The following is a 12,910-nucleotide window of genomic DNA, read 5'->3' on the forward strand; positions in this document are numbered from 1 at the left end:
TTTTCAATAGTTTCTTGCTCCACAAAAGACTAGCCAAGAGGGTCCATTATCTTGTTACCAAGGCAACTGATAAAAACATCCATTCAAAGCTACCATTTCAACCCATGTCATACTGTGTTATTTTTCTCTCCATCAGGGTCGTTCTCTTGCTCTCCTCTCATCCTAACTGTTCTCCAGATAGTTAACTCTTAATTGTAAAGAATTAACATTGCTTGTTCCTATTCATTTTTTTTTTTTTTTTTTTTACAACTTATGTTTGCTTTTTCATGTTACTAAAATGAAAAGAGATGAAGCCAACATTTGGGTGAATGTTTCTTTTAGTTGCTGTTCCTCTTCCACCTCCCTGCTCATGCAGACGCTTAACCTTTCTCTTACCACCTCTTCTGCTTAATTAAGGACCAATAATGGGTTCTCTTGCTGACCATCTTTTCTCTCTTTCATTCACTCTGTCACGTTTGCTTATTTCCTTTTCAATACAAACACAGATAAATGCACTCTTTCAAAACCAGGGACACTGCTAATTACACTACAGTACGTGCAGTTACCATAGTTTAGCATCTTACTTTAAATTGCCAAATGACCTTAACTACAGGTTTAAACGTCACCCTAGCTACATTTTTAAACATCTTTTAAATGAATAGCCTACAACTTAAAAGTTGGTAACAATTGGTTTAGTCAACAGTCTCCTTGTTATTTCAGATTTATCAATGTAATTATGTTGCATCGATGTGGCTAGTTGGTTGAATTTGCGTGAGGTCATCAGCATGCACAGTCTTTGTCTCATTTTAACCCAGATGTCAACCAAAAATCAACAATCGGGTTCAAATGTACAATTCGGTCACAAATCAACCAAATGGTTGATCTGACGTCTTGGTGAGTCTGTGTAAGGGTTCAAATGAATCTAAGTGGTTGACAACATAGCCCTGTTTATACTTGGTTCTAATGTGCAGCCTTTTTCTGGATCTTATCCACATTCTGATTGTGCCCACATTTTTGGACAAGTGTAGACGATTAAAAGATGCATCGTGATCTGATTGTGATCAGATCTTATAAGTGTGAACAGACAAGATCAGGTCAAGATCAGGACGATGGACACATGTTAACAGAAAGTATAAACAGGACTTATGTGAATCCTCCACTGTAGAATTGACTCTTACCTAAGACATGAATCACAGTTATCTGTAACCTAAAAAATGATTTGGAGAAATGTATGTTATTGTCGTGTCATCATATTCATGTTCAAAAGGTTGACATTATGCGAATGTTCCACCTTAGAATTGACCCTTACCTAATACATAATTCACAGTTCTCATCTGTTACCTAAATAATTATTTTGACAAATGGATGTTATTCTTGCTTGATCAGGTTCTTTTTTAAACAAACAGGGTTTTTTTTCAGCTTTGACCCACACACACACGGCCATTGGACTGAAATAGTAGTATGTTGCCACACAAATGTACATTTAGCAGATAGCCTTATCCAGAGTGACATGGGTTAAGTGCCTTGCTCAAGGGCAAAAATAGATTTTTCACCTAGTCGGCTTTGGGACCTTTCTGTTACTGGCCCAGCGCTCTTAAATGCTAGGCTACCTGCCGCCCACATAGTGGCAGAATCATAGAAAGCTGAATCTGATTCCCTTGAGTGAAAAAAGGAATAGTTCAAGTATTTCAGAAGAAATCCTGGTTCACTCAAATCTTACGAAAGAATGCACAGCAAAAATTGTGTTTTCAAGTTTCATTAGTTGTATGTATAGGATACATATGGTATATACGTCCAACGGAAATGGTTACTTGCAGGTTCTTTCTCGACAATGCAACAAGAAATGATAAAAGATAAGAATATGAGAATGCGCATGTGAGATAATGTGTGAGTATGTTTTGGTATGTTTGTACCAGTGTGTTGGGCATTCCTCTGTGGCATCGCCAGTGTAGGAGCTGAGAGCCAGGGAGTCCAGGCACAGACGGTATGTAGGTGGGCAGGAGAAGCAGATGGGTGTGGGTGGTGGGTAGTACAGGGGGTCATGTTGTCAGGGCACACCTGGGATTGGTAGGATTTCATCACAGGGTGCCATGCCATGGGTGACAGGGATCACACAGCAGACTCGGTCTGAGGGAGAGTCTGAATGTACATTAAGATTTAGTCTGAACGTGAATTAGCCTGCCAGAAAGCACTTAAAAGGTTATTATTAATCTTGTTGACCCTGAACAATGACTAATTTGTATATGGAGCATAATAATAACATATTTACAATAAATGGCTAAATCCTCACAACATATTCCAGTGATATACTGTAGCTTCACCGCCAATGTCTTTTATTAACATCTGCCGACGTGAAATGGTTTCTAGGCTTATTTATTCCTGTGAATAAATATATTTTTATATTCCCTGTCCAGAGAAGAGGAAATTGAGTTGGGTCAGGTGGAGAGTAATTTTCTCTCCACCCCTCATGAGTCCCTACTCATCATCATTCCATTAAGAGAAGGGCTTTGACATAACTTAACAAATGCATGCATGAAAGCGGATATGAATAATCTTTCTATTCACATGTAAAAAGTGTAGGACAGTGTGTATGAGTGAAAAACTGATTGTATGTGTATTTTCATTTAGCTTGTCATATCAGAGAAAATGTAATCACATTATGACTAGAGTCAAATGTGCCATCTTTACCTTAGAAAACTCTACAGAGGAGTTTTCTATAATTTGTCTATACTGGAAAGATCATACTGTGCTCTTCCTAAACTGAACTTATGAAGAGATGACAGTGGTCCGTGTAATCATATCGCTCTACATTAAATTGCATTAGATTTTTTTAAATTGCATTTTACATCTCTGACAACATATTTGCTTTATCTGTAATCCGCCTCTAAATAATAGTGTGGTTATCACCTACCTGCTTAAATGGTCTCTTTTGAGAATAATTCATTTCCTTACATCTCTATTTGTGGACCAATGTGGTTACTAAGTAACCACAGTATTGTTGCCATGGGCACATAGATGGAGACAAGCAAGTGACAAGTACCTTGTGCTTGATGAATGAATTAATACAGAAAGAGATGGAAATAAATGCTGAGTTAAAGAAATAAAAACTTGCCAATACTTCTACAGATGCTATAACATGTGGAAATGTCTCTATATACAAAATAGCAAAAATAGCAATTCAAGAATTGGGTGAATCAAAGCCCTGCACCATCAGTGAATAATAGCTGTGTCATAACTCAACACCATTGTGGTTTCAACACCACCCACAATAAAGCTCAGGGTGTCAAACAGTGGTTCCCTCTGTGTCCCATGGGCCCGGACCAAATGGAAGCCAAGAAAATCTCAATCTATCTGACGTTATCTGATTATTCGTGTTTTTATCATTTCAGGAGAATCCAGTCGGTCAGATGTACAGTACATGACTCAACACAGTGCAGTACACTTCGGTGTTGAGTCAGCCGTGTTGTACATCAGTAAAGAAAAAGTGTGTGTGGCTGTAGTCTTATTGGTGGTTGTAGTTAAACAGTATGCCACATTTCTAAAAAGAGCATACTGTTTGACTTCAACACCGGATATATATTATCTTCACTCTAATGTACTGTAACTCCAACTCGATGAACAAATATAATCTTGACCCTTTGCAATTTAGCTGTAATTTGTGCTGACCTCAACCTCCGTATGAAAAGCGAGGGAACTAAAAATCGAGTATCATTACAATCAAAACATTCTATTCAAATCCATTTTCTAAAAATATACTGAACAACCAAGGCAAGAATAAAGCAAGGAACATGTACAAGGCTGAATTCTCGCCAGAGAGAGAAGGGAGGAGTGTGTAGGCGTTTGCTTCGTTCACCTGGAAACAACACTGTGCTTTTGTCATCACTCACTCACTCACTCACTTTCACTCACTCATCCACTCACTCACAGTACACATACAGTGCACATACAGTGCACGCATGCTGTTAGGTTAAGTACATGCAGAAAAACATGCTGAAACATACAGATGGACGCTTTCTATGACAGAGCGAGAGAGAGACAGAGAGCATGCAGTCCTCAATGCTAATCAACCCCTCCCCATCTCCTTTCAAATTCTATTCATACTTATGGTTGCTCAACCAACTCTCCACCCCACCATCAGCCTATATAAAGAATATCCTCGTTCATGGACTTTATTATCACGACACAACTAGTCAACATAGACAGTAACCCTAACGGCCGTCTGCCCCCGGGGAGAGCAACCAGATAATAAAAACGGATAGAGACTAATTACAATTAATTGACAATGCAAACGCAGCTATTAAACTAGTCATTCTCATTTTAACGATTCAGTTATCAAGTTATAACGTTCTAATGAAGATGAAGTGAAGAGGCAGAACAACACCCCGTCTCTACAAACCTTCCAAACTCAGACACCTGTTTCAGACAGGCACGCGACAATGTATCGGTCCACAAAAGGAGCATCGAAGGCTCGGAGGGACCAAATCAACGCAGAGATTCGGAACCTACAGGAACTGTTGCCCATCTCCGATACTGACAAAGCTCGACTCTCCTACCTACACATCATGTCACTGGCCTGCATGTACACCAGAAAGTCTGTATTCTTCGTTCAAGGTAGGTTCAACCTTTTTGTTCTTTGAAATATGTTCACATTAAGTGTGATTAGGCTAATAGGGAAAGCTTGCTTTTGCTCTTGTGGTTTTTGTCACCAGGTGCACTAAAGTTTAACGTGCATGGTTGACAACTTCTTCCGCATATCATGCACTGTAATTCAGAAGTTGATCTATGAATGTATTATTTGGCTACAGTTCTATTTTTCACATAATGGCCTTACAAGTATTTTGCTGTCCGAGGTGTTGAAAGTGTTTGGCGCTGTCCGTGGTAGTCTGTTTCTGTGAGTAAAGAGTGCGTGTGACTCCAACCAGTTTGAGGCATAAAATGCAAATACTAGAATGTCTTATGTGCTTCTTTGTGTTAGTGACCATATTCACAAATAACGTTAGACCTCTTCTTTTCGCTGCCAAAACCAGACGCTCTTCAAGACGAGACCATGGACTTCATGTCTTTTCACGAGCTCTCGGGGCTGATGCACGAACTGTCCGGTTTCATGCTACTCCTGACAAGCGACGGAAAACTTCTGTATCTATCAGACAACGTCGCAGACCACCTCGGGCATTGCATGGTGAGTAGCCTAAGCTACAAACTGGTGGCTGTTGTTACTTTGACATACCATACACTGAAAGTATTTCTACATCGGCCTATGAAAGTCTCATTCAATGTCACTCAACTTGTTTTTCTCATTCAGGTGGACCTGGTTGCCCAGAGCGACAGTGTGTATGATATCATCAATCCTATGGACCACTACATCATGAGGAGCAACATTGCAGGTCTACCAATGACCACTACTGATACAGGTAGACATACCATTATTACTCAAATGTTTACCCATTCTTATAATTACAACAGATTACATCAATTTACATCTCTATTTTCTCCTCTAGACAGGTTATTTCGATGTCGCTTCAATACTACAAAGTTCATCCGGCGGCAAGGTGCGGGGAACAAGTTGATGCTGGTCAGAGCTCGTTGCCTCACCTCACCTTGCCCTGTCTCTGCATACTGGACCTCCAACCCAGTATGGGTGTGTTTCTGCACCCCTCTGAAGACAAAAACGTCTAACCTCACAATCGCCAAGAGTGCCCCCCTCACCCCACCCCCTGAGCACACCTTCCTGCTTGCTTGTTTCCACTCTCAACACAACAGGGACATGAGGCTTTGGGACGCGCAGGACAGGTAAGAATTAGCCTGGTTCATTCTAACACTTTGAATTGTGTATAGGAATGAGAACATGGGGTATGTTATCAACTCTGTCATCCCCCTTTCCCTCCAGTGTGAGTGTGTACCTGGGCTATAATGTGGAATCCCTACGCTCTCGCTCCTGGTACAGCCTGGTTCATCCCAGGGACCTCTCCCATGCCTCTGAACAGCACCATATCCTATGTGAGTACACCCACAATAACACAACTACCCAACCAGACTATAGCACCACAGCCACTTAACATACACTCCAACACAACCAGTAATACAAACCACAGGAGGTCGGCGGCACCTTCATTGGGGAGGACGGGCTCGTGGTAAAGGCTGGAGCAGAGTCAGTGGAATGGTATCAAATACATCAAACACATGGTTTGATGCCGTTCCATCCGCTCCGTTCCAGACATTATTATGAGCCGTCCTCCCATCAGCAGCCTCCACTGGTACAAACACATGAGGAAGACAGACCAGTAAGCAGATGTGAAGATGGCAATGTTTCTGTCTCTGCAGTAAATGAAGGAGGGGAGCGGCAGGTGGAGATGGTATTGCAGGTGGAAACAGCAGACCACTCCTGGGTCTGGCTCTATATGGTCCTCCAGCGGAACAATGGAGAACACCCCATCAGCTGCCACAACTACATCATCAGGTACCACAGCTACACTTGTCATATGCCATTTGTGTACTCTCCAACCTCAATAGATGCAATACAATATATACTATACAAAATATACTATACAATAGATACAATACAATATCTGTGAGATCCAAATAATGATTGTCTCTTTTCCTCTTTCTCTCTCTCTCTCTCTCTCTCTCTCTCTCTCAGTGAGTCAGAGGCGTGGTCAATACGCCAGCAGCTGTGTTTGGAGCAGAACCAGTTCCCTGGGTATTTGGGTTCTGGTCAGAGCCTGTCTAGTCCAGACCAGGTCTTCAGCAGCAGTGGCCTGTCTGCACATTCTTTAGACTTCAGCACTGCCACGTCTGGTGTGAGAGCTTGTGAGGAGCCCATGCAGCCAGTTGGTTATGGTCCTCGGTCCAGCCTGTCATCTCTGGATGAGGAGAATTTCCCCCAGACACATGGAGGACAATACCAGTGGAAACCAAAGTCCAGCCATCTCTCTGTTGGGCCAACCACTGTGTACCCTCCTGCCTCACTGACTGACCCTGCGTCTGATATTCTGTCTCAGAGAATAACCTCTCAATCTCTAACCAATATTTCAGACCCCCTCCCCTCCTCCCTCACCGAGCCCCTTGCCCCTCTTACTATGCCCCACCCTCAACAGATGGGGGAGTTTGCATGCACTCCCCCGTATACCCCTCATCTTGAAAGTGACAGTTTTCCTTTTGGGGAGCAACTGCAACTCAGTTTAGTTCACATCAATGCAGCTGTGTCCTGCCCAATGGCCCATGAAATGATTACCTCAGCACTCAGAGCACCAGCCTTCTCCCAGGCCTTCTCCTCTGATCATCCTGAGCTGTTGTTCCCAGCAGAGCCTCATAGAAAGCTGCCCCCCACCACCAATAGTTTTGGGGGAGATGAATGCTCCATCATGGGCCTGCCACAGATTATGGGGCCTTTGTATGTGGATGTTTCCCACAGGCCCTTCCGTGGCCCTCCGAATGAGCTCCTCCTTACCCCAGAGACATCACCCACACACTGCTCCTTCCTCTCCATAGACAGAGAGCAGGAGAGAGAGAATGAAGAAATTTCTCTCTTGGCTAAATATATTAGCTCTTTAGCTGAGGGATTTTGCTGTGACCCGCTTCTACCCGGAGTGACCCCATCCACCTTGACTTCACCCAGCCTTCAGGCCACATCCCAGAGTTCCTCTCCTCCTTGTGGAGGTGAGTGCCAGCCCTGGAGGGGGCTAGACCCGCCCCTTAGCCGAGAGGATATCTCTCTGTATGAGGAAAGTATGTTACTTGAGAGCCTAATTGAGGAGCTCTCATCGTTCCCTTTGTCCCGCTCTTCATGCTCCTCTTCTCCCTCTTCCTCCTCTTTTAACTCCTCCCCCCCTTGCTCGCCACTCACTCCAGTGAGAAGGTGTAACCCCAACCTCATCGAAGGTGAATCTTCAATTGGTGTAAACCATTTCTGTAGCGTCCAATCAACGCAGTGTAACTGCATGGCAGTGGGTGGAGCTATGATGGTCATCAGGGTGATGGATATGGAGGTGTCAGAGGAGCCTCCATCGTCACTACCATCATCAGCCATCGTTCTCACAGCCTTCCAGGAGGGTGCCTCTGCCTTGGTCCATCCGGCCCCCACCATTGGTTTGCCCGATGCCCAGTCCTTTCTGGAGGAACTGGGTGACATGGGACCTCTGTTTGAGGCAGATGCTTCTTTCACCCCGTCTTGGGGTAACAACTTGAGTTGTATCAACTCCCACTCAACCATGCATTCACAAAGCTTTCACCAAGGTAAGGGGCCATTTTTTGTCATGCTCATATGTTAATATAAGATAGCAGGCTATATTACTGGCACATACATTTGTTTTCATTGTCTCATCAGATATTTTGATGTTACAGTATAAGATGCATGAGACTACTAAGAATTCAGTGTGAATAATACTGGTTGCTGAACTAAATTAACTAACGCTTCTCTGTTGTTTTCTTTCATTTCAGATGGAAGCTTGCGTGACCCTGCGTTTTAAAATAAGTCTGTGACTTACTTCATTCAGTATGGCATATTGTCATATTTTAAGATGCAGCTTTTCCTGTAAAAGCTGAATGTGCAAAATGTATAAAGAAAATCTTCAGAAAGGTGAAAATGTAAATTCTCCTATCCATATTTCGGATACTTAAAATCCAATATTGTATAATACTGTTTTCTGATGATTCAGTTGTACATGCATTACTTTGAATTGATTTTATTGCTAAGTAACCTCATAAGAGGTAATTTAAAGTGCCATATTTAAATTGACTCATAGTGAGGAAGAAGGCTTATTTGAGCACACAAGATCACATGGCACAAATGTATCATACCACAAGAATATTGTTTGGTTTTTAACTATAAAGATGCAGTGCTTGTTTATACACTGATCTACATGTTGGTTGACTAGGGTCTTATTTTGTTGAAAGGATGCATTTAGGTTTGAAAATCATGATGGGTTGTCTTTCAGCATATGTGCTCTTCACATACTGTGTTTAAGTGATCTATTTAATATCTTTTTTTTATATGACTAAAAGTGGAGTGAAAAGTGTGTATTACCAGTGTACCGATAATATATTCTGTACATTCATATATTATATCACTTTCTGATTTATTTATTTTATCAGAAAATGTACATCCAGTACATTAGCTAGTATATTTAATATAAGTGATGGACATTATGTGTTGTTTATAGTTGCCAATGTATTTGGATACCAATCAAAAGCAAATTAAAATCTATATTTTTAGGTCTTTGTGTCTTACTGAGGAATTAGACACTGTATTTCTGTAAATAACCCATCTGCCAGACTTTCCTCTCTCCGCCATTCTCTGGTTTCTATTGTGTGATGAGAGTCAGGGACACTTCTGACGTACATTGTGACGCCTGTCACACAATCTTGACTGTGGGGAACAATCAGCATCCCATACTGCGCAACAGGCTTGAATGTGCCTGCATTTGCATTTGCACACACACACACACACACACACACACACACACACACAGAAACAGTAAAAGAAAGCATGGGGTCCAGTTACAGACACACACACACACACACACACGAGAGAGAAATCAGTATGCTACCATGAACAGCCACATCATATTTAGATTACGTTGATTGGACTAAATCGTTTTTGGTATCTTTTAGTTGACACTGTATTAGACTAAGCATAGGTGATTAGATGATGTTGAAATTTAAATGTTGCTGGAATAGTGGAGCCAGCGCCTGTTATCTTTGCGACTTGCGGTAACTCTGTGGTTCTAAATCAATAGTTGTTAAGTAGTCTGAAAATGTTGTAAACATTGACTTGATTGACCATGCTTTAGGTCATGTAACTGTTTGTTACATGCGATGTTTTGTGGACTTCACCGGACAGATGTTGCTCTCCGGTTTTGTGATGAAACAAAGCTCTGGTTGAATCTATTCTGCCACTGTGTCTTCTTATTGTCTCAGCCTTAGGCCTATATATCACGGTGTCAAGGCATATGAACTAACAGGTTCTAGAGCAAAATACAATTATCACAACACATACACTGACCAAAAGTACGTGGACACCTGCTTTTCGAACATCTCATTCCAAAATCGTGGGCATTAACATGGAAAAGGGGCCCTCTTTCCTGTTATAACAACTTCCACTCTTCTGGGAAAGCAGATGCACCCTTTAATATATTAACTAGAATGATATTAAATTACCCTAATTCTCAAATACCGTCCACCCTCCTGGCCCTTTGCACCCACTGGGTCTTGTAGCGCTGCTGAGCTCTATGAAAGAGGTTCATACTTCTAATGCTCTCTCATTCTATCCTTCCTGCCCTTCCATCCTTGTGAAAATTGAAGAGGGACGAAATTAGACTGAACCTAAATTAGAGAAACACAGGAGAGCGATAAAAGGATAGGAAGACATACAAGGAGGACGGACTTGCATTTTTCCCCCTCCCTCCCTCTCACTTGTTATCTCTCTACCTTTCCCTTCCCTCCCACTCATCCATTCAAGCCATTTGCTTTTTCCTTTCATCTTCCCTCTTTCACACATCTGTGCTCTCTTGTTCATTCAGGCGTACCTCATTCATGGAAACCATCTCCTTATGAGTCATTGACATCATACTCATCTATCCCCCTGTTCTCTTCTCTCTCGCTTTGCATCCGCTTGCTACTTCATCTGCTCTACACAGAACCACATACATAGACATTCACACACAAACAACGCCTCCCCTCTCTTTCTGGTAGATGGATGTGAAGAATTATATCCACCCGGCAAAAAAACCTGTATACAATAGGCTACCTGTGGTGGTTCTCAACTGTTAGATTATTTTCTTCCTGTCAATTATAAACATGGACAAATATATCAAATATAAGGAATTAGTGAGATGAAGATCTGTCATCTTTTGTTTACCCTCCATCACCAGCACACCCCTATTTCAGGGATTCTAAAATATAGGATACCTTGGGGCTTGTTTAGAAAATGTTCGACATCAGATCCAAAATCATAGTCTTATCCTCTGGCCAACTCATGTGCATGGTGTTTTTTTCGTGTAACCGGCCAGTAGGTGGCAGTAGTGCTCTTACAAAAATCTGCAACGGAAGCCGTCGCACTCAATACGGAAGAAAATGTCAAATACTTCCTGCGGTCATACGCGTGAGAGCAGTTATGATTTCTTATTTTCCCTATTGTAATTTTTTATATATATTTTAAAGACACACGTCGGCGGTTTGACCTTCGACAGGAACTGAAAATCAGCAAGTACGATTTGAAAATACTGTAGAGCATGGCTTTGGACTAAATGGTAGGGTTAGCTGCAAGGTTAACAATGTGACACACACAGGTTCCCCTAAATCCTATATTTGCCTGTTTTGCAGGAATGGCGTCATTGGGGAGTCTGAGACCAATGTTGACATCACTTCTGCAAGGTAACTTCATCATGCCTGCCTATTTTGCACAGGCACCGAAAAATGTTGGCACGCACGACTAAGTTGCTTTGTATAAAAGCGTCAGTTTAATGGCACATAATACAATATAGTCATATTACACACACACACACAAGTTTGTTTTACTATCGTGGGGACCAGACGATTGATTCCCATTCAAAGCCATATTTCCTTAACCTCAAAGCCTAAAATAACATTTTTTCTTGTGGGGACTGGTGAAGTGCCCACACTTGTCTGAATCTGTCTTGTTTTACTATCCTTGTGAGGACTTCTGGTCCCCACAAGGATAGTAAAACCAAAAGCAAACGCATAGGCTTGACATGCATGTTCTTGACTTCAGACCTGCAGAGGTGGGGGATCTTACCTTGTGAAGGCCAGTGTGTGGAAGCACAGCTGATTAGACTATAAAGTATTTGTATTGAAGACCAGATTATAAGCTTCTAAATTGAATGGTACTCCTTTGGCTGCAGCAAAATTCTGCACACTCACTGCTCCTTTGCAAAGAAGATTGACTATCCCTACTTCAGAATATCCTCAGCATCTTGTTTAGGCCCACATGAGCTGTTATGTTAACAGTTTACTCTCAACATTAGAAGTTGGAGCAGATCTCATACTCACTCTTTGTACCCTACTAGTGTCTCAGTCTGTCTCCCAATGGTCCGGACCTGTCCTCTCCAGAACTATGGCTACTCTGAATCAGATGCATCGCCGGGGAAAGCCGTCCCCCCCTCCCCCGAGCGTCAGCGCCATGTTCGGCCGTCCCCAGCTGAAGGCAGTGATCCTGAAGACAATGATCCGGAAACCCAAGAAGCCAAACTCGGCCAATCGTAAATGTGCCAGAGTCCGCCTGAGTAACGGCAAGGAGGCAGTGGTCTTCATCCCCGGGGAGGGACACAACCTCCAAGAGCACAATGTAGTGCTGGTGCAGGGGGGCAGGACACAGGACCTGCCAGGAGTCAAGCTAACTGTGGTCAGGGGAAAATATGACTGCGCTCATGTTGTGAAGAAGAAAAATAACTGAGAGGGATAGGGAATGTTTTTTGTTGTATATGTGTAATAAATGTCTTAGTTCAAACTTGGCTTGGACCCAGTGATTGATCTCTTGTGATTTATCCCATGTTTCAGTAATTCCCTTTTCATTTTTGTCTAGTTAAATAAAGGGTAAATAAAAAGAAATAATAAATTGCGGACTTCAGCAATAGACCCCTATGCTATATCCAGAGATGAGCACATTGAGCAGAACCATTGAGCAAATCTCTTTAACCTTTATTTAACTAGGCAAGTCGGTTAAGAACAAATTCTTATTTACAATGATGGCCTACCCCCTGGTCAAACCAACATCTAACCAGGACGATGCTGGGCCGATTGTGCGACCTCCTCTTACAGGATATGAAATAAGATATGAATATTTTGATATCTTGACATTACTGCATTATATAGGAAATAAATGCCTGCAATTTTAACATTAGATTTCTAGCATATGTAAGACTTTTATTTTGAAACGTGAAACAGGCACATAACAACAGCATTCGCGACGCAAACG

At 42.1% G+C, this 12,910-nt stretch overlaps 2 protein-coding genes across 2 annotated transcripts; both read left to right on the plus strand.

Annotated features, from left to right (window-relative positions):
- Positions 1-4,099: 4,099 nt before the first annotated feature.
- On the plus strand, positions 4,100-8,444 carry LOC106603031 (neuronal PAS domain-containing protein 4A-like). The gene is made up of 8 exons (XM_045716246.1): positions 4,100-4,590; positions 5,007-5,158; positions 5,282-5,390; positions 5,478-5,769; positions 5,867-5,976; positions 6,301-6,436; positions 6,617-8,151; positions 8,416-8,444. Exons 1-8 carry the CDS (start codon positions 4,416-4,418, stop codon positions 8,442-8,444), a joined length of 2,538 nt encoding a protein of 845 aa, XP_045572202.1. The 5' UTR covers positions 4,100-4,415.
- Positions 8,445-11,031: 2,587 nt separating this feature from the next.
- On the plus strand, positions 11,032-12,446 carry LOC106603189 (28S ribosomal protein S12, mitochondrial). The gene is made up of 3 exons (XM_014196513.2): positions 11,032-11,182; positions 11,299-11,349; positions 12,003-12,446. The coding sequence occupies exons 2-3, from the start codon at positions 11,301-11,303 to the stop codon at positions 12,386-12,388; spliced, it is 435 nt and encodes a 144-aa protein (XP_014051988.1). The 5' UTR covers positions 11,032-11,182; positions 11,299-11,300; the 3' UTR covers positions 12,389-12,446.
- Positions 12,447-12,910: the final 464 nt, after the last annotated feature.

This window comes from Salmo salar, chromosome ssa04 (assembly GCF_905237065.1).
Source record: "Salmo salar chromosome ssa04, Ssal_v3.1, whole genome shotgun sequence".
In the NCBI taxonomy this organism is placed as follows: Eukaryota; Metazoa; Chordata; class Actinopteri; order Salmoniformes; family Salmonidae; genus Salmo; species Salmo salar.